The sequence below is a fragment of the Mus musculus genome, chromosome 11, assembly GCF_000001635.26.
Source record: "Mus musculus strain C57BL/6J chromosome 11, GRCm38.p6 C57BL/6J".
Classification (NCBI taxonomy): Eukaryota; Metazoa; Chordata; class Mammalia; order Rodentia; family Muridae; genus Mus; species Mus musculus.
Window position 1 is genome coordinate 105407650 of NC_000077.6, and position 27629 is coordinate 105435278.

General features: G+C 45.8%; 1 protein-coding gene across 6 annotated transcripts in view; it reads right to left on the bottom strand.

The window, feature by feature from the left end:
• Positions 1 to 27629, bottom strand: part of Marchf10 (membrane associated ring-CH-type finger 10) — a 96904-nt gene that overhangs the window by 46852 nt on the left and 22423 nt on the right. For all 6 annotated transcript variants that reach the window (XM_006533905.4, NM_172568.2, XM_006533904.1 and 3 more), the window contains one exon: positions 994 to 1165. In XM_006533905.4, coding sequence (XP_006533968.1) covers positions 994 to 1165 — 172 coding nt within the window. The remainder of the gene's footprint in view (positions 1 to 993; positions 1166 to 27629) is intronic.

Genomic DNA, 27629 nt, shown 5'->3' on the forward strand with positions numbered 1-27629 from the left:
CTATTAAGTCTTTCAAACGAGAAATTGACTTGAAGCATCCCCATATCTCCCCACCCCCATCCCCCACCCACAACGAAATAAGGAGCAGCAGTTGGTGCTTTGCCAAGACAAGAGGACAGCACTTTAGAAGTCAATTTGGTCTTGACTTCATTAACGAATGTGGGTGGTTAAGCTGAGTGAAAGGTGCCATTTTCTACAAATGCATTCGGACTTAACCAGACCAGTGGTTGCATGACAGCGCTATTTAGGATTAGGAAGAAGCTGTGATTGGGATTCTAATGACTTGCGTGCTATTTGCTATTTACAAATTGAATTCTTTAGCAGTTAAGTTTGGCTCCTTTCCCAGGAGGCAGACCTTTCTGCCTAGTTACCCCAATTGGCATGTGGTTCCCAGAGGACACAGTTTTGTCCCACAGATGTTGCCTTTGATGGGAGGAGCCTGAGGCATTCTAAACTTTCCCTCCATTTGAGCTTCTTGTTAGATAGTATGAGTCTCTCCTGCCCCAAACAGAGGACTGGCCTTTGCTTCAAAGGCAGCATAAGAGTGAATTATTTACCAAATCACACAAAAGGGAGGATTTAGCAAGTTCCCTTTCTCCCTGAGAGGACAACCCCGGGACTGGAGGACTTTATTACTCTTGCTCTCAGCTGTAAATAATGTCATTCAGATGCTTTTGAAAGCTCTTCTTGCCTTAGTAATAAAACTTGATACCTGGGGCCAAATGCCTTTATCGCCTCCACCCGTCCCCACCACAGAAGAACTGTGGCAGAAGAACAAGAGGCAGCATTTGTAAGGAAGAGCACAGGATGTGGAGAGTTGGGCCTGAAGATATGGGAGCATATTCTACTGAGAAATTAATTTTGTACAGGCTCATTGGCCTCCCAAGACCTAACTGGGTACTTGGCAAGCCCTAGATTAGTTAACCCCACCTGTTTGCTGTGATTGTTAAGACTGGGATGTTGGCGATGGATCTCAGAAAGGAAGCCACTCACCTGGAGAGGGTTTGCTGGGGCTCACTTTCTCTGACTTCTTTAGTGTCATGGTGCCTTTGTGTTTCTGCTTGACAGATGCTTGGTCAATGGCTGGAAGTCTGGGCTCACACTTAGCCGAAGATGTTTTGGTAGATAATCTTGCTTCACTGCGAGAATCCTCCTCACAGGAACTCTGTGGAAAATGGAAGAGGCGTGAGTGCCAGTGGCTGGGCCCAGAAGCAGGACATGTGGGTATTGCTGGGCCCTTCAGTGTCCCCTCCCTCTGAGGGATCTTGTGTTTGTCACTGAGCTGGCTCTGTGGTCAGGGAGATTTTGATGGGTCAGGACTATCAGCTTCGACTTAACAGCGAAGCTGATGACTTTTGTCATGCTTGAGGAGCCTGCATTCCTGAGTCTGTTGCTGGAGCATAAGCATATTATGAATACGCTTCTGACCATTACGTAATTTGATGACCAATAAACAGCTCATGCTCAAGGCTATGTATGAAAGGAGGTGCTTTTAAATCAGTGCTTTTAAACTGTTTGCTGTTTGATATTTGAACCGTCTTGAAGAAGGCGAGGGTCCCTTATGCTGACTTGTGTGCTTGACAATGAAAAAGAAATTTAGATTGTGTAGCAAGAATGACTAAGTCAGACCTCAGTTTCAGTCATCCAAATTATTGCACAAGACAGATGGATCTCCTAAGACGTCCCCTCCAGTCAGTCTTCTACACAGAAGTCAGCCCTAAATCCACACAAGGACACGTCACAATGTCTATAGCGTCAGAGCACCTCAACCCAGGCGTACAGATGAAATAACAATTATCCAAGCATTCAGCAGTTTTACGATTCGCCATACTTATCCCCATCAAAGAAATGATACCAACGATGTAAATGACAGTCAGGACCCTGGCTCCAAGGGTGATTTGAGTACAGCTTTGTGGCTTCAGGCACGTTCTGCGAGACCATGCCCTCTGTCACAAGCAAAACCTAAGGGGTTTTCCCACCTTTGGCTCTGGGGAGGTTCTCTGTGTGGTGCATTAGTCCAGCACTAGAAAATTCTCTGAAAATGTGGCGCTTCTCAGGCATGCAATGCCAAGCTAACATCTCCGGCGCCTCCCCAGCGGTGGTGGTTCGTATTGATCTTGTCATTATTGCTGACACTTGTGGTGTTTTTTTCATTTCAGTGGCTCCTGACTCAGGGAAACACACTGAATAGCTTTGAATTACTGCGTGCAACATAAGAGACACGGGACTCTATAAAAACTTTCCACGTGTCAGTCTTCTGGGACGAAGTCTGTATGTCCACAGGTGGACAGATCGTTGTTTTCCATGAGGACAAATCTTATTTTAAAACCTAGGTTTTAGATGTGGCTTTCAAACAAATAGTTATTGTTGCTCCATCCATTATTGGAAGACAGGCCACCCTCAGATAAAGGGACAGAGAGAGGAGACAGCATAATGAATCAACTGTTCTCACTCCTCTTTCACTTCTGTGACTTAATAGAAATCTTTGAAAATGATTCCGAAATGTCAAAGATGAATCATGAGGTCATTTCTGAACGCGAGATGAGTTCTCTATTCTCAGCAAAGTGGGTGTTTGGCAAATTTTAATTCTGAGGCTGGAGACTGTCATTATGACTGGGTGATGGGAGCCAGAGCAATGGGTTTGGATCCCCAGAAGAGCAGCAGGGAGCCTGGGACAGAAGTTCTTCCCCATACTGTCTGTAGGCTGAGCAGCTCTCTCTCCCTAGGCCTTCCTGGTACTTTAGCCTGCAATTTCTAGCCTGCAGCAAAGCAATCGCAGCTCCAACTAAGACACCTATATTGCAGCCAGCCTTAGAGGATCCACCCATCTCTCCCCAGCAACCCTCCAGCTGGGCAGGAACTCCTTGCTGGCCCCAGGCAGTCGGGACCTGGGAGAGTATGGCAAAGGGCTCTTTACTGGATGGCTGTTAAGCCTGCCCATCCTTCCTCCACCCACTCATTAGACTTCCATTCTTTAGAGTCCTGGAGAGGTGAGACAAAGTTTGGCCAATTGCCCTGGGTACTGAGTATATCCTTGTCTGGTTTCTGGTTTCTGGTCCCATTGCCTTACTGCTAGGTGGGCATCATTCTTAAAAGTCCTGAAACTGCCCCTAGAAGGGGGTGTTTTTGTTGTTTGGAAATAGAAGATATAATAACAAGGCCTGTGGCGCTCCTGGGGGTGGTGGTGAACCTTTCCCCTCTTGCCTCATTGAGCAACCTCAAATCTGTCACTTCATCTTTTAAATGTATATTTAATTTTATTTTTCGTCTTTGCTAAGGTCCCGTCACACCCTTAGCCATCCTCAGTTGGCTCTGCCATCATGTAGGGAAGGCTTCTCCTTCCAGAGAGAGTGTGAGAGTCTGTAGGAACCGTTCTGTAGGGTCTGGCACTGATGTGTGACACTTAAAGCTCTGGGGTTTCCAGGCAGTGAATCTGGCTCTTACAGCTAGTGACCATGTGGCGTGGGGTAAGTTTATTATAGTTCATTGGTTATTATTTTTCTATTCCTTGTGTTTCCTCGTCTGTGAACAACAGTTCCTACATCTGGGGGTTTCCTGATGATCAAGTGAGATAAGGCTTGCATCCATAACTTAATACTGACTAATAACTTACAATAAGTTATAATAACTCTGCATTCGGGTACCACAGTGGACTAGGTCAAGTTCCATGCCCCGTCATTCACTTCCCACCACTTTCAGAATTAGCTAACTACTGGATGTTTGCTACCACCTTGAAACCAAAGCTGAAGGTCCCAGTGAAAGCAATCCTACTGAATGGATGTCACCCAACCTAGGACTTGTGAACAGAAGAGAGTCAGTTCCCATACACACACTGGTGTCTTCTACAGACTACAAAATGCACATAGGCATGCCAGCCAGCTGAGATTCATCTAGTCTTAAGAAAATATGTTCTAAGTTTTTTTTCCAGATAGAAAAGTTCTAATGTCAAATATTTTAACAATATCTGGAGATTATCAAAGCAACACTAATACTATTTTTATGTAACATGGATTTGAGAACTGTCTTTTCCTGTTACAATTTTGAGATTTACAGTTCCATTTCTTCTCCATATGTTCCTAAGTTGAAATGTCACATGAAGGTGGAGGCACACCCCACTGCTGTTTTCTTCTCGGGTAGGAAACCGGCTCTGTCTTTCAAAGTCAAAAACCAAACCATTGAAACACCAACCAACCAACCAACCAACCACTCTATCAAAAACCCTGCCTATGCCAGGGTACTTTAACATTGAAAACTTGATGTCTTAATAAAGCCGTGTTAACTCATATAAATCATTGACAAACTATTTCTAGGGTGTTATTAATTGCAGATTTAAGGTTTTTCCAGGAAATCACCAACTAGCTCTTCTGGCACATAATAAAGTAGAAGATTACACCAGCATCTTCTGAAGTCCAGAGAAAGGCTAATTAGGGAAGGTCAATGCCAGGCAGTGGGGAACAACTTAGTTACAGAACAGCTTTTTATTTATTTGTTTATCTTTCCCTCCTTCCTCCCTTCTCGCCCTCCTTTTCCCACGCTATGCTGGGGCCAGGCAGCTCTGCCCCTGAGCTACACACTTTTAGCTCTAACTTCTTGGCAACATATGAAGGTTTCAAACCAGAGCTCCTGGAAGATGGAAGCACCAGGGCAGGAGAGGACTGGGGAAGCACTTCCCCCAGTGTGCACCAGGGAGTGGAAGACCTGGCATTACTGGACATGAAATGAGGCGACAACAAGTAGCATGGTCACAAGATTTGTAGACTCAAGCAGCCAGGGATGGAAGAGCCTTGGTGCTATTTTCCAAGATCTAGGAAATTGGTTCTCACTAGTCCACCCCTCCATCCCTCCCTGGAGCCGTGGGGCTGAGGGCTGACAGATGTGCACCCAGCCAGATTTTGCCATGTGCTGGTGACTGAACTATGTGACCCTATGTGGCTTTGAATTCACAGAGATCTTTTTGACTCTGCCTTCCAAATTCCGGGATTAAAGGCCCATATCACCACATGCAGCCAGGTGTGTGTGTGTGTGTGTGTGTGTGTGTGTGTGTGTGTGTGGTGTAGGTCAAAGGGCAACTCTTTAGTCCCTCTTCTTCTACTGTGAATTCTGAGGATTACATTCAGTTTATCACCTACTGAGCTGAGCAGTCACTGGTTGTGGTAGGGACAGGCTCTGTATGGCACTGCAGTGGCCCTAGAGATTGGCCTGGGGTTGGGTGTTTCTCAGGTGTAGTTCTGCTATGATGTGTTTCCCATCTTTTGTTTCAGCTAAGAGATCCTTCTGAGAAAGGAGACTCAGCCATCAAATGGAAGTCCCCCTCAAAAAACTTCCTACTCAACCTGCCAGTGCACAGAACAGTGGAAGGAGACTGAAAAGCATTAGTGGCACCTGCTGGTCTCTGGAAGGGGGAGGGGGGAAGGAGAGGGAGGGGGAGGGGAGGGGAGAGGAGTAATTTTGATCTGGGGCTCAAAGTTCCATCTGGGCTGCAGCCAGGTGTGGATGGGGGAAGGAAACTGCCATGGTCGGTCTCTAGGACCCTGAGCAGAGGGTAGAGGAGGAGGATTTTGAGTAGTTCTGATATCCAAGCAGAGGTTTGGGAGTCAGTGAGAAAGAATCGGGTCCATGGAGCCATTTCTGAGTGGAGAGCAATGTTGATTTTTTAAAAAAATATTTATTTATTTATTCTATATAAGTACACTATAGCTGTCTTCAGACACTCCAAAAGAGGGCATCAGATCTCATTACGGATGGTTGTGAGCCACCATGTGGATGCTGGGAATTGAATTCAGGACCTTTGCAAGAACAGTTAGTGCTCTTAACTGCTGAACCATCTCACCAGCCTGCAATGTTGATCTTATTCCGTGTGTTCCTGTCTTTGAGAGAAATCAAGGCATTCTACAAGTGTGCCAGAGAAATCTGTTGTTTTCATAGCTTATTCTTATAAAGCACAATTCTTGCTTTTTTTTCTCAAAGAAATATGTACTCACAATGTAGCAATAGGGAGTAGAATAAAGAAAGAGCTGGCCAATGATGGCACACACCTTTAAATCCAGCACTTAGGAGGCAGAGGCAGGCTGATCTCTGAGTTCCAGGCCAGCCTGGTTTATAGAGTGAGTTCCAGGACACCCAGGACTATAAATAGAAATCCTATCTGGACTCCCACCCTACCCCCTCAAAGAAAAAAGAAGAAAACAAACAAACAAACAAACAAAAAAGAAAATGAACAAACCAAAAAACCAACCAGAAAAAAACAAAACAGCACAACAAAATAGAATTGTATCATATAGGAGGAGGGGGGATAGGATAGGATTTGGGGGAGGGGTTGGGAATTGGGAAAGGGGATAACATTTGCAATGTAAATAAATAAAATATGCAATTAAAAAAAAGAGAACTGTATTATACAGTTTCACTCAGCAGAACACTACAGCAGTATATAGACCTTTGCATCTATGTCTGTTTGTTTGGTCTTGCTATGTAGCTCTGCTTGTCCTAGAACCCACTATGGAACTCACAGAGATTCCCTCTGCCTTCTGAGTACTGAGATTAAAGGCATAAGCCACCACACCCAGCTTATCAGAACCCTTCATGGCACACTTCCTATTAACACATTATTTCCCCACTAAGCCACAAACTACTTCTGACACACAAAAAAATAGTTCCATAATATTATCGAATATAAAGAGCATATTCAAACCTATGTGTGCCACAATGTCTTTTCAGATTGTCTTCTTGGAATGATGGTTGAACTTTCATGGCAAGTTATGTCCCTTTAGTCCCTTAGTGTAGAGTAAGTCTCTGCCCTTTTTTTCTTTTTTAGTTTTGACCATTTTGAAGCGGTACAGCCAAGCTGCCTCACATAGTATCTTCTGGGTGTTTCCCGATAACCAAATTCAATTCCATCCTTTGGGATATTCATAGGCGATGTGATGTCCTTTTTTTTTGTAACACCAGAGCAGCAGTCACATTGTTGGGTTGCCCAAATACAGCCACCTCTATGATGTCTTGAGAAAGCCAGACTATCAGAACTCTCCAAGTGAGAAGCCTATTTCTGCTTTGTAGTTTGCGGTTGACTGGGGAGTGATTCTTTGACACTTTGGAATAGCCTAGTCTGTTTCTAAACGTCATCTCCCCAGTGATTTTAGCCTCTTTTGATATGCCTTGCCAAGATATATACTTATATTAAGATAGCAAAAATGGTTTTATAATTCTATACTTCTTCCCCAATTACTAGTTACTTTTCTTCTTAAAAAGGTGTTTCCTGGGGCCTGGGGATCAGTTGGAAGGAGACTGCTATGCAAATGTGAGGAGTTGAATTCAAATCCCCAGCACCCACAGATAAAACTGTGTGTTGTGCAACCCAAGAGCAGGGACTGGGGACAGAGACAATTGGCCCCTAGAGTTTGCTGGAGAGCCAGCTTGGGCGGTCAGTGAATCCAGGGACTGGGAGAAACCTTGACTCTAAGAACAGTGGAAGGAGGTTGATCTCTGACACTGAATTCTGCCCTCCAAACACACATGTCCCCCAAAGTCAAGTGTGTCCACAAACACACACAGACAGATGGACAGGCACATACACAGACAAAGGCAGACAGACAGACACACAGAGACAAAGGCAGACACATACACACAGACAAAGGCAGGCAGGCAGACAGGCAGACAAGCAGACAGACAGACAGACAGACAGACAGACACAGACACAGTGCTCCCTTGGGGCTGAGGAGATGGCTTTGTAAAGTGTGTGTTGAACAAGCATGAGAACCTGAGTTCAGAGCCACAGCACCCCATAAAAAGCCAAGCACAGGGAGTGCTAGGGACCTGGAGATATGGAGAAACCTTGGGAAGTTCTGCCATCAGTTTAGCCAATCTTTGAACTCCAGGTTCAGTGAAAGATGCAAAAGATAAGTAAGAGAAACAATTGAGGAAGACATCCGCTAACCTCTGCCTCCACATGCATCTGAGCACACATGTGCATGCCCCCCCCCAACATGTGCACATGTGCGCACACTGCCCCCCCCCCCCCCATGGCTAGGTGCTTACTTACAACGCGGTCTTTATGTTTCATTCAGTCCTATCAAAATTTTGATGCTTAAATTTTTGTATCTAAAACGGGAAGTGAGGCCAGCATATGACTCAGTGGGTAAAGGTGGCAAGCCTGATGAGCTGAATTCATTCTGACACCCACATGGTGCGAGCAGAGAACCAGCTTCCCAAAGCTGTCCTCTGACCGCCACACGTGTGCTTTGGCATGCTCCCAGCCGCAAACATAAAACATTACATTGAAAATGGTCCATCTTCGGTCTTGAATAAGAAGAGGAAGGCATGAACGCTTCTAGGTATGGTGGAGAAGGCTTAGTGCAGATATGAGGGAGAATGCAGAAAGGGGCAGAGACAGAGACATCTGGGAGAGTTCAGAGAGAACATGGCCAGACTGAGCTGGGCCATGTGAGGGATGCGGGTGGGAGCAAGAAAGGAGCTGCCCACCAAGAGGGGCAGCCTGGGCCAAGAGACTGAGTTATATAGGGGCCAGAGACGCTGGGGGAAGGGAAAGCCCAGCACAGTGCCTGGGCTGGATAGTTCAAGGTAAGGGGTAGGAGTGTGCTAAGGTACTGGAGGATCCTGTAACAGGTAGGGACTATGGGATGCTGGGAGTACACTTTGGTATGCTAATAGATATCCCAGCCATTGGTTCCAGGTTTGAGACCTAACAGACCTTGCCTGCCTTTGATATTTCTCAAGAAACGCTAATCCTTTTTGTCTGAGAATGCTTTGTACATTTTTGGGTTTTTTTGTTTTTTTGTTTTTGTTTTTGTTTTGAGACGGGGTTTCATGTAGTTCTGGCTGGCCACAAACCTCCCAAGTGCTGTAATCACAGGCCTCCCCCATGACACCTGGCTTGAGAAAGCTATTAGAAAACGAGGATCAAAAGTTCAAAACCAGTCTTGGCAATGTAGCAAGACTGCTTCAAAAGAACAAGGAATAAGAGAGAAAAGGAAAGGGGTGGTGTGTGTGTGTGTGGGGGGGGGGGGGAACGACCAGATGTAATACATGGCTGCTCAGTGACATTGTTTATAATTCCTTTCTTTGGAATAAATTAGAAATGTATATCTTTAAAAAATCATGAACTCACTGCAATAGTTCTAATTAAAAATCAACACTATAGACTTTCTTTTATATTTCTATCTGCCTATTTAAAATCGTCACTCTTTAATTATATTACTATGTTGATTCATTTGTCTCATTCTGCAATAAACGTGAAATATTTCCCAGATTATGATACAAATCTGACTCAGAATAAATCTCCAAGATACAACTTATGGATTCTCCGCGGTTCTTTGTCTTTAGGATCTATTGCTCCATGGATGAATGCCATAATTCTTTCATTGGCCGTGCCGAAGGCTTCCAAGCTTTCCCTAAGAGAAGCCGCACTGCGCAGAGCATTTACGTGGCTCCTTAGTTAAACCCTTAAGCTCCTGAAAGTGGGAATTTATCTCACCAGATTAAAAGCAGCACAAAGATTTAAAATTCTTTTTGTTCCTAAATCATCCTCAAGAAGCAGCGCAGTGGACGTCCATGAGAACGACGCCCATGAGAACGCCCCCCCCCCCCCCCCCCGTGCGCCTTTTATAAACACCATCTTAAAATCAAAACAACACGAGCAAACCATTTTCATTTGGGGATAAGTTTTTAATTTTAATCTGCAACTTTTATGTAATTTACTATTATCACACAGGTCCATTTCTCTAATTTATTTCAAATATATACTTGACCCATTTCTGTTTTAGTTTTGATTTTACATTTTATTTATTTTGTGTGCACACGGGGTGGGGCCATTGTCTCCCTGTTTCTTTCTTTTTCTTTTTTTTTTTTTTTTTGGTTTTGGTTTTTTGAGACAGGGTTTCTCCCTGTAGCCCCAACTATCCTGGAACTCACTCTGTGGATCAGGCTAGCCTCAAACTCAGAGATCCATCTGCCTTTAGCCTCCCAACTGCTGGGATTAAAGACATGAGACATGTGCCACCACCACTGATCATCCACCTATTTCTAAATAGGATCTAAGACTATCAAAAAGATGGAATTCAGAGAAGACATTTATTTATTGGTTGGGGTAGCACATATTTGTAATCCCAATACTAGGAAAGTAGAGGCAGGAGGATTGAGGTTACATAATAAGACCCTATTTTAAAAACTTCAAAAACAAAACTCCAAAAATAGATTCAAACGGTGGATCAAGCAAAGTGCTCTCTGATGCTGTAGAGGGGTGGTCCCTGGGGCGGGGCTGGCCAGAAGCGGTGGTCTCCGAGGCAGGACTGACTGACAAAGGAGACCAGGGGAATGTCTTTGGGTGTCTTAAACTCAATCCGGGCTGGGTGACACAGATCTATGAATTTGTCAGAACTCACTCATCAAATCTTACTCTAAATTGTATAATTCAATGTAAATAGCTTTTAATCTCTATAAAAATTAAAAGAAAACAACAAAATCCCGACGTAAACTAAAAACTCAAGCAGTCAGCTCTAGCGATACGTTCAAGTGTTTAGGTGTACAGCTCTCTGACAATCGGAGCTAGTAAGTAAGAGCACAGAGACACTCAGGATGGTCCAGGGGCGTGGGTGGCAGCGGACCAGCCTTCCTAAAGCTGTGCCCCTCCAATATAATTCCTTCAGTTCATATCGTGGGAACTCCCAACGATAAAGTTATTTTCATTGCTACTTCATAACTGTAATCTTGCTATTGTTATGAATCATACTGTAAGTATCTGTGTTTCCCGATGCTCTAGTTGACTCCTGTGAAAGGGCCGTTTGATTCCCAAAGGGGTCTCAACCACAGGTTGAGAACCGACGTACTAGGTGTCTACTCCCTTTTCCAGTTGCTGGGGTAAAACACCCTGCCAAAAGCAACTTAAGGGAGAAAGGGCTTATTTGGCAAACCTAGTGCTGGAGGCTGGAAGAGGGTGTCGGGTCCCACGAAATTGGATTCACAGATGGTTGTGAGCCTTCTTAAGGAGTAGCAATAGATTGTTGTGATCAAACCACAATCAAAGGGCCGAGAGCAGCATTCTCAACCTGTGGGTCACAACCCCAAAGGGGTTGCATATCATATTTACATTACAATTCGTACCAGTAGCAAGATTACAGTTATGAAGTAGCAATGAAATAACTTTATGGAACTTGAGGAACTGCAGTAAAGGGTCACAGCCCTAGGAAGGTTGAGAACCAATGGCCTAGGGGTGGGGTTTAAGAGGGTTTACCTTGCAAATTTAAGGAACCTGAGTTCTGTCCCCAGAACCTAAGCAAAGTTGCTGGATGTGGTGTGTTTGTAATCCCAACTAGGGGGGAGGGGAGACAGGAGAGTCCCTTGGTGTTCGGGCCAGCCAGGCTAGGCTAACTGGTGAGCTCCAGGCCAAAGAGAAACCAGATTCAAAAGATGGGGTGACACCCGAGGTTGTCCTCTGGCCTCCATGTGCACGTATGTTAAAAGTCATTATTAATTAAATTATAAAATTTCAGGGGTCACAAATGGGAGAGGGGACATGTGGCAGACGAGAGAAGAAGGGAGAAAGGTTCTCCTGTAGTCAGGGGAGAAGCAGTCAGAGTTTGGCTGAGGGGCTGGTGGACTGTGTGGCAAGACAGAGAAACCTCAAAGGCTGAGGTGAGGCCAGTGTGGACCAGGGCCGGGGCGACAGACACCCTCGGGTTCCACAGGACATGTTAGTTTCAAACAAAGTTTGGCTCCTATTTTAAAAGCCACAGAAGTGGCTTCAGCAGGCAGGCATACAGATGGGATTCGCTTGTCAACAACACTCTACCATATTACGATATGGAAAATGGGTTTTGGAGGCAGGTAAGAGAGGAGGGCTGGTTGGGAGGCCACTGAAGGAGCTCTGTGGTGACACCAGCTATGCAGATGGATCAAAGTTACATCGGCCCAGTGTAGCAGCTCAGGCCTGTAATCGCAGCACTCAGGAGGCTGAGGCAGGAGAATGAGGAGTTCGAGGATAGCTTGGGCCACAGAAACCAAACCACTACCAATAACAACAAAATTATACCAGGGAAGTAAGATGTGTAGGACTGACCCTGAACTCAACATGGGGGGAGGGAGATGCGGGGGTGGGGGTGGGGGGGGGAGTAGACTGTCAGATTTTAATGATATACACACTGAAGGAAGAATAAAGGGCCAAGCTGGGGGCTTAAGCTGGGGACTTTAGCGGGGGAGAGGGGGAGGCTGTGATCAGCTTGAGGTGTCTTTTTCAGATACCCAGGTAGAGGGAGTGAGAGGCAGTAGAGTTTTAAATCTGGAAATCGAAAGTGGGGTTTGAGCTGGAAGTGTAGATTTGGGAGTCTCTGGTAGTTAACCCCTCAACGCTGGCAGTTACAATGTTAAAGATAACTTTAAGAAAGCACACAGAGAGAAGGCAGCTTGGTGAGGCATGAGCTTGGATGGTGACAAGTGACATCTTTACAATCACACTCTACCCAGCTCCACCTGCAAGCTAAGCTGCAGGCGCCCAGCCACTGTAGTATGAGCAGGACCTGAGATTTCTGTCACCCGTGAAAGTCACAGATATTTTCACATCTCAGTACATTTTTTGCGGATGTCTCAAAATACCCTCTTCGCCCATCGCTTGTTAACTAACGTGTTAATAAGGAAGCACATACATTACAGAATCACAATTTTCTAAAAATATTTTGATGACTATTTCCATAAAAGTGGTTTCCTTTGAAAGCCCGTGTCTTATTTTTTGCCTGAAAACAATTCTAAGGAAATGAGTCTAAAGAGTTCACCGTGAGGCTCAGGAGATTTGTGGCTCAGAGGCTAAGAACGACCCTGCCCCCAACCCCAGGTAGAGAGTAAGATTAGAGCCACACCCTGAGGACCCCAGGATTCAGGAACAGTGTGGAGGAAGATGAGAAGAGGAGAGAAAGATAAAGTGCCTGCCGAGATGGGGAGGAAGTCAGGGCAAGAGTGGCTCTAAGGCCGCCGTCCCCCAGGGGGTGGTACTGGTGTGTGTGTGTGTGTGTGTGTGTGTGTGTGTGTGTGTGTGTGTGTGAGTGTGGCCAGCACCACACAAAGCTGCTCTGTGGGGAGATGTGGAAGTCACTTGACAAAGAGCATTTCTGGAGAACGACATGTGTGTGGAAACCAGATTGGAGTGGGCTGAGGAGAGAGGAGGAGGTGGGGAAATGGAGTCAGGCAGTGTAAATAATTCTTTGGGGAACTTGGGGTGTGAAGGAGAAGTTAGTGGAGGGGAGCGGGGGAAGGAAGGCTGTTCTGTCTCTTTTTAGATCATGACTACATGCTGATGGGAAAGCCCTCTGCAGGGTTGGCTGACGCAAGCAGCAGGGAAGGGCTGGACACGAGTGGGGGGATCCTAAGCACAGAGGGAGAGTTGGAAGTGGGTGAAAATAAGGAGTGAGGAGGAAGAGGAGATGGATTGGAAGCCTGGGAGAAAGGTTCTAGGTAAAGGAGCTGAGCAGCCTTGAGAACTACCTGGAGATTGCTGGCCCTGAGCCCATGCAAAGTCGCTGACATTTTCTTTAGCGGTAATGAATGAGATCCTTTGGGGTGACAATAACATGCAGGATGTGCCTCTGTGTGTGTGTGTGTGTGTGTGTGTGTGTGTGTGTGTAAAGGAAGAGGACACTTGAGACGCCTTGAGAACTGTGAGGCCAGGGTGTGGCTTGGTTATCTAAATGGATGCTGAAGTCATTAGATAATGTGTCTGGAGATCAGGAAGGGGACAGCAGAGAACCAATTGCCTGTCAGAGCCTCACTGAATAAGGGAGAGTAATCAGGAGACCAGCAGGAATGGCAAGAGGAGAAGAAGATGGAATCCAGCTGCACAAGCCAACGAAATGCAGGAACTGTGCTCTGGGAGCAGCAGCGTAGAGTCCTTCTCTTTCCTGGTCCTGAGGGCAGGAGTTAAAGTCATACAAACAGCACCCCTTGCAGGGGCAGTGTCGGGTAAGAGGCCATCTTCCTAACACCGAGATGGAGAAAGAACCTCTTGAGAAAAGACTCATGTACATTTCCTGTAACCTGACAGCCAGGTTGCTCACCACTTCTGCTTCCAACTCCCACGGCAGGATCTGAGTTCAAATCTAAAATTATCATTTTCTGTGAAGCTTTCCCTTGCTTTTGTTCCATCCATCCATCCATCCATCCATCCATCCATCCATCCATCCATCTTTCCATCCATCCATCCATCCATCCATCCATCCATCCATCCATCCATCCATCCATCTTTCCATCCATCCATCCATCCACCCATCTAGCCAATCATTTATGGTCCCACTATGTAACTTAGGTTGACCCACTGGGTACCAGGTTTACAGGTGTATGCCACCTGTACTGGCTAGTTTTGTGTCAACTTGACACAGCTGGAGTTACCACAGAGAAAGGCACTTCAGTTGAGGAAATGTCTCCATGAGATCCAGCTGTAAGGCATTTTCTCAATTAATGATCAAGGGGGAAAGGCCCCTTGTGGGTGGAACCATCTCTGGACTGGCAGTCTTGGGTTCTATAAGAGAGCAGGCTGAGCAAGCCAGGGGAAGCAAGCTAGTAAGGAACATCCCTCCATGGCTTCTGCATCAGCTCCTGCTTTCTGACCTGCTTAAGTTCCAGGCCTGACTTCCTTTGGTGATGAACAGCAGCATGGAAGTGTAAGCCGAATAAACCCTTTCCTCCCCAACTTGCTTCTTGGTCATGGTGTTTGTGCAGGTATAGAGACCTTGACTAAGACACCACCATAGCCAGCTCCCCTAGACTTTATGTTAGGTTGGACAGGTACTGTGTTGGGCTAGAGCTTTTTGTGGTGTCTTCGTTTAATCACACTGTAGGACTTGAGGGAGGGACATGGTTTATTCATTACTCTGCACTCCTAGCACCTAACACATTGTGCTTTCCAGATATGATTTATAATTTCTGCATTTTAGTTTATTATTTTAAAATTTAAATTTGTTTTATTCTTAATTGACAAACAATTATATTTTAATTTTTTTAATGAATGAAACATTATGAAAACAAAATAAAAGGCTATTTTAGGATGAAATGCTGTGTGTTATAAAATCTACTTAATGTGGCCACCCATCTGAATACTCATCTCTTGCGACTGAAAAAATTTAAGATTCCGATATCTGAATTTTAATTGGTTTCTAACAAGTTTTTGTTGTTTCAGGAATTAATTGGAACCATTTTTAAAAAGCAGATAATTTTAATAAAATGAAGTACAGTGAGATACATAGTATTAAAAACAGGGGGAAGGAAAGACGTTTTATCATAATGTTCTCTGCAGTTTCTGAGCTGCAAAGTCCAATTAACTCAGGGAACTGTTTGGGTCAGAGGCCGCCAGTTCATGGTACCAACAATTTCTCTCACTGGGATCACTATTGGTGTGTGTGTCAAGCTGGCTGCACAGCAGGATCAGCCTCATAGAAGAGCAAGGCTGACTTGCTTATCTTCTGAGAGATGCAGGACAGCTCTGCGGAAGCATCCCAACCCAAACTGACAGCTGCCCCATTTTAATGTCAGGCCCTATTTTTAAATCACCTGGTGGGACTGCGACAAAATGCACAAATGAAGGATGAACGGCACCCTGCCAGCTCTTCCAACCGTACAGTTACTCCTTCTTCACTTCCATGCGGCTGCCGCAGAGGACCCCCAGCCCCCAGGTTTGCATGCAGAAGGGGAGAGTCTCTCACCTAAGCACAGAAGGCCCATCCAATTCTGCCTGGTCAGTTTCCTGAAAGGACCAGCCAACTCCATGACTCCTGAGGAGCCCTTTGGAGGCTGTTCTGGGGTTTCTCCGCCCTCCAAGCTCCATCCCCTGCTGGTTTTGTGTCTGTGTGCTGGCCTGCCTGTGGCAAAGGGGAGTTAGGAAGTGTTGTGAATGAGCCTTTGCAGGCGGTAGGTACACCAGAAAAAGGACTGAATCCTGGCACAGCCTTGCTTTGGTCACTAATTTCAAGCCAGTCCACTGGGCACTCTCCTGTCCAAGTAACTGAGGGTCCACATTCTGGCTGCTGTAAGCAGCATGGCTCTGACATTAGGGTTTGGTTATTCCTAACATATTAGCCGTTAAATGAACCCTCGGCTCCTACTGCACGATGGACACCGGAAATGGAACCATAAACTGTCTCCTGTTTCTCTGTCTGAGGGAAAGAGGCCTTATCCCAAGGTGAGCCTGAGCCCAGAGGGTGCTCTGAGAACACACAAGAGGAAGAACTGTTCCTGGACCTCCAGGAGACCGGGGAATTCTCCCCAGAACTGGTGCCCTAGACAGTCCATGCAGAGACGTCTGTATGGGTCAGGCCAATAAGCATCTAGGTGTTTGAACATGATCCCAGGGACAGTGGGGAAAGTAGTGAGGGGCTTTAAACAATGGCTGTCATTCAATTTGCTTCTAGAAGCATCTCTCTTGTGGTAGCCTTTTAGACTGACTGGCAAGGGTAAAGAAGCAAGATGGCTAGAGAATCCATTACTACAACAATCCAGACAGACAGACAGACAGACAGAATCTATGGCCCAGCAAGGGAAAATGTGTGGGCAGATACTAGAGAGGCGATAAGACAAGTAGGCTTTTGGTATCCTGTGAGGAGGAAGGGCTAGGAGAGGGGTGGGCGGGGTCTAAGGCAACTTCCAGAATTCCGGCTGGAGTAGAAATAAAAACACAGGAAGAGAGAGGTGTGGGACGCACACCTTTAATCCCAGCACTTGGGAGGCAGAGGCAGGCAGATTTCTGAGTTCGAGGCCAGCCTGGTCTACAAAGTGAGTTCCAGGACAGCCATGGCTATACAGAGAAACCCTGTCTCGAAAAAACAAAAACAAAAACAAAAACAAAAACCAAACCCAAACCACACGTACACACACAGGAAGAGGAACCAGCTTGAGGGGAGATGACGCATTCAGCTGCTTTCGGGCAATTCCATGAACAAGTCCACAGCTTACCAAGATGGTAAACAGGCTCACAGGATAATTCCCTCAGATCCAGGCTTGTTAGACTGTGGGATGCACGTTCCCTCCCGGTGGCACACTTGCTGGCTGGCAGGCAGGGACGGGGATGTCTACTGCAAAGGTTGTGTGCAGAGCCACTGGTTGCCCAGGTGCACAGCCAGGGTGCGGGATCTGGGCTAGAGTTAAGAGGGCAGCTGAGATGAACACCACACCAGGTGTCAGAGATGACTCAGCTTCCCAGGGTGGGGCCCAAGTGTGTACACCTGTGTGTGTGTGTGTGTGTGTGTGTGTGTGTGTGTGTGTGTGGCCTGCCTCATTGTCAGCACACAGGCCTGGGGCCAGGAGGAAGAAAGGCCTGGCCCTCAAGGAGCCCCACAATGGACAAGCAGAACTCAGAGAAAATTAAAAGTGTGACTCATGGAACACAGATGTCATATTCTAAGCTGTGGCTGCCTTCACGAATGCGCTGAGGGTGACAGCAGGCTGACATTGACAGATTAATGAGAGAACAACCGCCTGAGAGCCCTTTGAAAGAGGAGAAGTGAACGTTCCACAGGAAGGTTAGGACGATTACACACACAGGTGAAGGAAGGAACCGAGCAAAGTGCCTGACACACACACACACACACACACACACACACACACACACACACACACACACACACACTCCGCACGCGCATGTGCACACACAGAGCCAGAAAGTCCCAGCCTCCCCTGGACTATCAGCTGTGATGGCGGACCAGAAGCAGGCCCAGCTTCTGGGAAACAATACTTTTCTGGTCCGTGGAGTCTTGTCTTGTTTTGGACTTGAACGTCACCTGGAACAGTTCTGTTCCCATCTGACTGTCATTCGCTGGGTGGCTGCTGAGCAAGTGGAAGTAAATTTGGAAAAAAATGTTTTTAATTATGTGAATTTTTTAGTTAAAGAGGTGGCCCACACCATCTACTACAATAGTTCCAGGGCATCTGATGCTGTCTTCTGGATTCCTCTGGCATCAGGTACGCATGTAGTTTGCATACACACATGGAGGTGCTCACACACACACATATAAAATGAAAAGTAAAATTTGTATTATTGTGAGTACAAGGGTGGGCATGCTGTCCCCAAGATGTGAAAGTCAGGTGACTCTGGAGTCTTTTCTCCTTTCACATTTCTGTGTGGAGGTGGCAGGGCTAGAAATTCCAGCTGCCTGGCCTGCACAGGCAGTGCCTTTATCCGCTGAACTATCTTTCTGGCCGGCCCACTTTTTTATCTTGTTTATTTATTTTGAGCCAGTGCTTCAGGTAGCCTGGGCAAGGCTTGAACTCACTATGGGAAGGATGACTTTGAGCGAGAGTTTGCTCCTGATTCTCTCGCTTCTCTCTCCTATGTGCTGAGATTACAGGTTAGCACTATGACTACTGCTAGAATGCTCAACATAGTTTTAGATCTTTGCTATTCCTATTTAAAGATTGTGTGTGTGTGTATGTGACCAGAGGACCACATTAGGTATTATCTTCAATTGTTTTCCATCTTATTTATTTTAATATAGTGTCTCACTGGGTAGTCCTGGCTGTCCTGGAACTTGCTCTGTAGATTAGGCTGGCCTCGAACTCACCGAGATCATCCCCCTGCCTCTCCTTCCTAAGTGCTGGGATGAAAGGCATGCACCACCATGCCAAGGGCCTATCCCCAGATATATGGAGCCAGGGTCTCTCAGTCTGCAGAGCACCAGTTAGCTAGACTGACTGGGTAGGGAGCGGTGGAGAGCCACCCTCCTCCAAAGACCTGTGCCATCATGCCCAGCTTTTACTTGGGTGCTTGGGGTCCCAGCTCTGATCTGAACATTTGCCCAGTTGGCACTGAGCCAACCTCAACATTTTTTTTTAAAGACACTGCAGGTTACTTGAAGAGGCTTTGTTTTCTAATCTCCTGAGTCTGCATGGATTCTCATGGACAAAACAATTACGGTGTTTATGTTGGGTAACAGCTTTTCTTTCTGAAGCTTATTTTGCTGGCTGGGAGGTTTGGGTGACCTCACTGAAGTAAACATTACAGTAAGCAGGCCTGGGCCGTGACCAGCTGCTTCTTGGTATCAGGTAAACTGCCTACACCATTTTCCAGTATAATTCTGGGTCTGTGTGACCTGCAATCTAAATATTTACTTGTTCTGCTGCTGGGCGTTGAAGGATGATAAGCCCATTCCTACCAGCAAAGTGAAAGATGCTCGTGGAAAAGCTGAGCTGGATCGCATCTTTTTTCTTTTTTCATTTATTTTTATTTGTGTGTGCGTTCATTGTGTGTGCACACATATGTGTGCATTCCTGTGTTCGTGTGTGTGTGTGTGTGTGTGTGTGTGTGTGTACCATGAATGTACAGGCGCCTACAGATCTGGGAGTTGGAGATCAGTGGTTGTTAGCCACCTGATGTGGGTACTGAGAACAGAACTTTGGTCCTTTGGTAGAGCACCTAACCACTGAGCCATCTCTCCAGCCACTCCATCTTCCTTCTTAGTGAGGATACACGGAGACAGCTTGTCTTCGGTCCTTGAGCAAGGATATGGGATCCAGAAGACAAGGAAGGCTCACATGGAGTCTCCTCATGCAGGCTTGCTCCCTCTCCTCAGGATCCCTCCTGCTCTGCCCCTCACCTCAAATCAGACCATGGCTATTCTCCATTGAGGTTAGAGAGAATAATGCATCTTGGTACCCCTATCAGTCACAGCAGTTGTGACGGGCTAGTGGAGGTAAGGACTACTTCTTCTATGGACACTGATTTATAATTACCCAACTTCTAGATGGATATGCAGAACTACTGTTTATCTCCATCATAAATTCTAATTGCTTCGAACAGTTCACGATGTTGTCCTCTAACCCTCTAGAAAAGTTTATGAGAAGTGACGTCACGTTGGCTTTTAGAACTGTGGTGGGGCATGAGGCAGAGGTGAAGGAAATGTTCTAGAAGCCACAGAACCTGTTTCTTCACTGATGCCTGTTGGGGCATCATCTGTGGTAGAACTGGCTAACAAGGAAGTTTATGTACATGATTTAATGTAAGCTTATCTCTCAGAAAGTTCCTTCACTCTCACGATGATCCTGCAAGATAATCATAATATACATAGTAAGTGCCCCTTGGAGGACTGAGGCTCTTTGCTTAAACTTACACAGTGACACGATGTCTTCTGCTGTGTTTTCAGCACTTGGAAGGTACCTCACTAAAGAGCATCTCAGTAACAGGCTCGACAGAGATTGCTTCACTTTGAACTTAAACACAACCTTTGCAGACCTAGAGAGCCTCAGGTTATGAAGAGGAGGTGTGTCCAGGAGCAGCCACTGAAGATGATTGGCCCACCTCGAGGCAGGAGTCTGGAAATGACAGCTTGACACGGAACTCTTACTTCATAGTAAACGCCTCCTTTGTTCCAAGCTCATCAGAAGTTCGACAGTTGGAGTCTGGGTTCAGAAATGAGCCAGTGATGACAACCAAGATCCGAGTGTCAAAATTTGGTCATGGCGAGCTTCAAAGAATGATGAAACGCCGGAAAATTTTCCATGAATTCAACAACTGACTTTCTTACTAGCCACTCAAATCAGGGGATATGCCTGCTGTAGTGGCTATTCCTGGTTGTCAACTTGACAATATTTGGAATGAACTACAATCCGGAATTGGAAGGCTCACCAGTGACCCTTATCTGGAGGCTTGGAGATCCTTATCTGGATCTTGGTTTGAAGATCTTGAGCCATAGTGGCTATGGATTCCAGAAGATTGAATCTCCGAGTTAAGGAACACACCTTTAATCTGGGCTATGCCTTTCATCTGGGATTAAAGGTGTGGTGGAACACACCTTTAATCTGGGCTACACCTTTTGCTGGAGACAATATAAGGACATTGGAAGAAGGGAGTCTAGCTCTTGCTCTTGCTCCTTCGCCTGCTTGCTGCGTGAGACTGAGTAACTGCTAGATCCTTGGACTTCCATTCACAGCTGCGACTGAACAATTGTTGGGAATTGGGCTGCCGACTGTAAGTCATCAATAAATTCCTTTACTATTTAGAGACTATTCATAAGTTCTGTGACTCTAGAGAACCCTGACTAATACAGAAGTTGGTACCAGGAGTGGTTCTAGAGTAACAGAAGTACAAGGATGAATCTTTTAAAATACTGGAATTGGCTTGTTGATCCACCAGCACTTTCAAATATTGAAACCTCTCCAGATTCTCTCCCTCCTGGGAGCTCAGAGAATTTTGAAGACCCATGGTTGAAACTATATTCCGAACTTAAAGAAGCTAATGACCTTGATTTTCTTAATGAATTAGGTGATTCAGTGCACAAAGCTTTCTACAAGATGGGGAAAAAATCGGAAAATGATTTTACTGGCTGGCTGCTCTTAGTATCTGTGGAAAGAATGATGAATGAAAGGAAGGAGTTGTGTGATAAAATCGAAAGTCTCCAGACACAAGTAAACGATCTAAAAGTTGCTAAGTGTGTCCTTGAGGAGAATCTTCTCTCTTGTAGCAATAGAGCTCAAGTTGCAGAAAATCAAACAGAAACTCTCATTGTAAGGTTGGCTGAACTACAGCGAAAATTCAAGTCTCAGCCTCAGAGTGTGTCGACAGTTAAAGTAAGGGCTCTAATTGGCAAAGAATGGGATCCTACAACATGGGATGGGGATGTGTGGGAAGACCATGTTGAAGCTGAGAATTTTGAATCCTCAGATTCTCAAGGGTTTGCCCCACCTGAGGAAGTAGTACCCTCAGCCCCACCTCTTGAAATAATGCCTTCCCCACATGAGGAAATTAATTTTGCAGAGTCTGCTCACGGCCCACCAATAGTTTCTTCTAGACCTGTAACCAGACTCAAAGCAAAACAGGCTCCTAGAGGGGAGGTAGAAAGTGTAGTCCATGAGGAAATTCGCTACACTACTAAGGAGCTTAATGAGTTTGCTAATTCATTCAAGCAGAAACCTGGTGAATATGTGTGGGAATGGATTTTAAGGGTGTGGGATAAGGGTGGAAGGAACATAAAACTAGAGCAGGCTGAGTTTATTGACATGGGTCCTCTGAGTAGAGATTCTAGGTTTAATACGGAAGCTCGCATAGTTAAAAAAGGTGTCAAAAGTTTGTTTGAATGGTTGGCTGAGGTGTTTATCAAAAGATGGCCTACTGGAAATGACTTGGAGATGCCTGATATTCCATGGCTTAGTGTTGATGAAGGGATTTTAAGACTTAGGGAAATTGCAATGCTAGAGTGGATATATTGTGTAAAGCATAATTGTCCACAATGGGAAGGTCCAGAAGATATGCCTTTCACCAGCTCTATAAGACGCAAATTGGTGAGAGGGGCACCAGCACATTTGAAGGGTTTTGTTCTTTCCCTTTTCCTTGTGCCAGATCTTAGCATTGGAGATGCTTCTGCTCAATTAGATGAATTAAATTCACTGGGTTTAGTTGGATTCCGAGGTAACAAGGGCCAGGTGGCAGCATTGAATCGCCCGAGACAAGGTGATTCTAGTTATTATAATGGACAGCGTAGACAAAAGAATGTTTATAATAACATACCCAGTAATGGTCAGCACAGGAGAGGTGAAATTTATAATGGCATGACTCGGTTGGACCTTTGGTACTGGCTAACCAATCATGGTGTTTCCAGGAATGAAATACATAGGAAGCCTACTGCATATTTGTTTGATCTGTATAAGCAGAAAAATTCTCAAACAAATGAAAGAAAGGCTACATTAGATCGTGGTAAACAGCCAAATGAAAGAAAGGCTACATTAGATCGTGGTAAACAGCAATCTCGGCCAGTGAATCAATTTCCAGACTTGAGACAGTTTGCAGATCCAGAACCCCTTGAATGAAGGGGTGGCCAGGTTCCGCTGAGGAAGGATCTTGATAAGACACTCAAAGGTTTTGCTGTTACCCTTTCTCCAGTTCTTCCCCAGAGGGACCTACGGCCTTTTACAAGGGTAACTGTACACTGGGGAAAAGGAAATAATCAGACTTTTCGGGGTCTGCTGGATACTGGTTCTGAGTTGACACTGATCCCAGGGGATCCCAAGAAACATTGTGGCCCTCCAGTTAAAGTAGGGGCTTATGGAGGGCAGGTGATTAATGGAGTTTTGACTGATGTCCGACTCACAGTAGGTCCAGTAGGTCCCCGGACACATCCTGTGGTGATTTCCCCAGTTCCAGAATGTATAATTGGGATAGATATACTCAGAAATTGGCAGAATTCTCATATTGGTTCCCTGAACTGTAGAGTGAGGGCTATTATGGTTGGAAAGGCCAAATGGAAGCCTTTAGAGTTGCCTCTGCCAAAGAAAATAGTGAATCAAAAACAGTATCGTATTCCTGGAGGAATTGCAGAAATTACTGCCACTATCAAGGACTTGAAAGATGCAGGGGTGGTGGTTCCCACCACATCTCCGTTTAACTCTCCTATCTGGCCAGTGCAGAAAACAGATGGATCATGGAGAATGACAGTTGATTACCGAAAACTAAATCAGGTAGTAACTCCAATTGCAGCTGCTGTACCAGATGTAGTTTCCTTACTTGAGCAAATTAACACATCTCCTGGCACCTGGTATGCGGCTATTGATCTGGCAAATGCCTTCTTCTCAGTACCTGTCCATAAGGACCACCAGAAGCAATTTGCTTTCAGTTGGCAAGGCCAACAGTATACCTTCACAGTTTTGCCTCAAGGATATATTAACTCTCCTGCCCTGTGTCATAATTTAGTTAGAAGGGATCTTGATCGTTTGGATCTTCCACAAAATATCACATTGGTGCACTATATTGATGACATTATGCTGATTGGACCAAGTGAGCAGGAAGTAGCAACCACTTTGGACTCATTGGTAACACATATGCGTATCAGAGGATGGGAAATAAATCCAACCAAAATTCAAGGACCATCTACCTCAGTGAAATTCTTAGGAGTCCAGTGGTGTGGGGCATGCAGAGATATTCCTTCTAAGGTGAAAGATAAGTTATTGCACCTGGCCCCTCCTACAACCAAGAAAGAAGCACAACGTTTAGTGGGTCTATTTGGATTCTGGAGACAACACATCCCTCACTTGGGTGTGTTACTTAGGCCTATTTACCAAGTGACTCGGAAAGCTGCTAGCTTTGTGTGGGGCCTGGAACAGGAGAAGGCCCTTCAACAGGTCCAGGCTGCTGTGCAGGCTGCTCTACCACTTGGACCATATGACCCAGCAGACCCGATGGTACTTGAGGTGTCTGTGGCTGATAGAGATGCTGTTTGGAGCCTCTGGCAGACCCCTGTAGGTGAATCACAGAAAAGGCCTTTGGGATTTTGGAGCAAAGCTCTACCATCATCTGCAGACAACTATTCTCCCTTTGAAAAACAGCTCTTGGCCTGCTATTGGGCCTTAGTGGAAACTGAACGTCTGACAATAGGACACCAAGTCACTATGCGACCTGAATTACCCATCATGAGCTGGGTACTATCAGACCCTGCAAGTCTTAAAGTGGGACGTGCACAGCAGCAGTCTATTATCAAATGGAAGTGGTATATACGTGATCGGGCCAGAGCAGGTCCTGAAGGCACAAGCAAGTTACATGAAGAAGTTGCTCAAATGCCTATGGTTTCTACTCCTGTTACAATGCCATCTGCTGCCAAGCATGCACCTATAGCCTCATGGGGTGTTCCCTATGATCAACTGACCGAAGAGGAGAAGACTAGAGCCTGGTTTACTGATGGCTCTGCACGTTATGCAGGCACCACCCAGAAGTGGACAGCTGCAGCATTACAACCCCTTTCTGGGACAACCTTGAAAGACACAGGTGAAGGGAAATCTTCACAGTGGGCAGAACTTCGGGCAGTACACATGGTATTACAGTTTGTTTGCAAGAAGAAATGGCCAGATGTACGATTATACACTGACTCATGGGCTGTAGCCAATGGATTGGCTGGATGGTCAGGGACTTGGAAAGATCACAATTGGAAAATTGGTGAGAAAGACATCTGGGGAAGAAGTATGTGGATAGATCTCTCCAAATGGGCAAAGGATGTGAAGATATTTGTGTCCCATGTAAATGCTCACCAAAAGGTGACTTCAGCCGAGGAGGAGTTCAATAATCAAGTGGATAAGATGACCCGTTCTGTGGACAGTCAGCCTCTCTCCCCAGCCATCCCTGTCATTGCTCAATGGGCACATGAACAAAGTGGTCATGGTGGTCGAGATGGAGGTTATGCTTGGGCTCAGCAACACGGGCTTCCACTCACCAAAGCTGACCTGGCTACTGCTGCTGCTGATTGCCAGATCTGCCAACAGCAGAAACCAACACTGAGCCCCAGATATGGCACCATTCCTCGAGGTGACCAGCCAGCAACCTGGTGGCAGGTTGACTACATTGGACCACTTCCTTCGTGGAAAGGACAGCGTTTTGTTCTTACTGGAGTAGATACTTATTCTGGTTATGGATTTGCCTTTCCTGCACGTAATGCCTCTGCTAAAACCACCATTCACGGACTGACAGAATGCCTCATCTATCGTCATGGTATTCCACACAGTATTGCTTCTGACCAAGGAACTCATTTCACAGCCAGAGAAGTACGACAGTGGGCTCACGATCATGGAATTCACTGGTCTTACCACATTCCCCATCATCCTGAAGCAGCTGGGCTGATAGAAAGATGGAATGGCCTTTTGAAGACGCAGTTACAGCGCCAATTAGGTGGTAACAGCTTGGAAGGCTGGGGCAGAGTTCTTCAGAAGGCAGTATATGCTTTGAATCAGCGCTCGATATATGGTACAGTTTCACCCATAGCCAGGATTCATGGGTCCAGGAATCAAGGGGTGGAAAACGGAATAGTTCCACTTACTATCACTCCTAGTGACCCTCTAGGAAAATTTTTGCTTCCTGTCCCCATAACTCTAGGTTCTGCTGGCCTAGAAGTTTTGGCTCCAGAGAGGGGAGTGCTCCTACCAGGAGCTACAACAAACATTCCATTGAACTGGAAGCTCAGACTTCCCCCTGGTCATTTTGGGCTTCTAATGCCCTTAAACCAACAGGCTAAAAAAGGAATAACAGTGTTAGGAGGGGTGATAGATCCAGATTACCATGGGGAAATTGGATTACCTCTTCACAATGGTGGTAAGCAAGATTATGTCTGGAGTGTAGGAGATCCCTTAGGGCGTCTCTTAGTACTACCATGTCCTGTGATTAAAGTCAATGGGAAACTACAACAGCCTAATCCAAGCAGGATGACAAAGGATGCAGACCCATCAGGAATGAAGGTATGGGTCAATCCTCCAGGAAAAGAGCCAAGACCTGCTGAGGTGCTGGCTGAAGGTGAAGGAAATACAGAATGGGTAGTAGAGGAAGGTAGTTATAAATACCAATTAAGGCCACGTAACCAGTTGCAGAAACGAGGATTATAAAGTAATATGAATGCCCATTGTAAATTTACTAATGCGTTTGCGATTGTACGAGGGATAGTTATATCATGTTAGGCGTATTTACAACCTTGTTATTGTTTCATGTGAACATGAGATATTATTTGTGTCAAGTTGACAAGGGGTGGATTGTAGTGGCTATTCCTGGTTGTCAACTTGACAATATTTGGAATGAACTACAATCCGGAATTGGAAGGCTCACCAGTGACCCTTATCTGGAGGCTTGGAGATCCTTATCTGGATCTTGGTTTGAAGATCTTGAGCCATAGTGGCTATGGATTCCAGAAGATTGAATCTCCGAGTTAAGGAACACACCTTTAATCTGGGCTATGCCTTTCATCTGGGATTAAAGGTGTGGTGGAACACACCTTTAATCTGGGCTACACCTTTTGCTGGAGACAATATAAGGACATTGGAAGAAGGGAGTCTAGCTCTTGCTCTTGCTCCTTCGCCTGCTTGCTGCGTGAGACTGAGTAACTGCTAGATCCTTGGACTTCCATTCACAGCTGCGACTGAACAATTGTTGGGAATTGGGCTGCCGACTGTAAGTCATCAATAAATTCCTTTACTATTTAGAGACTATTCATAAGTTCTGTGACTCTAGAGAACCCTGACTAATACACCTGCCTTCCCAAATCAGACACAAAACGTTACCCAGAGTTCAAGGCTCTGCAATCTCTGGAAGGAAATGACTGGGTGCCCCTCCCCACCCACTGGGAGGGGTTGTTTGGTTCGCAGGATCTCGCTTGTCTGTATCTTTTTCCAGCCCTTTTCTGATTGACCAATGATGTTTTGCCTGGTGTGACATTCAATATGCTGGGCTCTGGAAATTGGATCTGTCTGTCCTGGTTCTCCTTTGAGAGATGCCAGCTTTCTTCTTTCTTATCTTAGAGTCCCTGAGAGAGTTGCCCCAGCCCCTGGCACTGTACACCCTTCAAGAAGAGGCTTATTTAATAAGTCGTGCATTCCCTCGGGGGTTGGATACTGCAGGGCTGGCTGAGGCACTAACAACTGGACTGCTGCAGAAGTCTGAGGAATGGCTCAAACGAACCCTTGGTCCTCAGGTTGGAGGTTTTGGAGGTTTTTTTGCATCTGCTTTGAGTCTCTTAAGGGACTTTGCCCCCCAACCCTTTTTTTTTTTTTTGTACCAGAGCAAAGCAGGATAGGCATACAAGCACACACGTCATACATCAATCAACCGTCTCTCCCATGTTGCTCTTCCTCTCTCTTTTGTGTCCAGAGTCGAATGTCATAGTATCCCCAGTGTCTCAAATGATGAGAGTAAG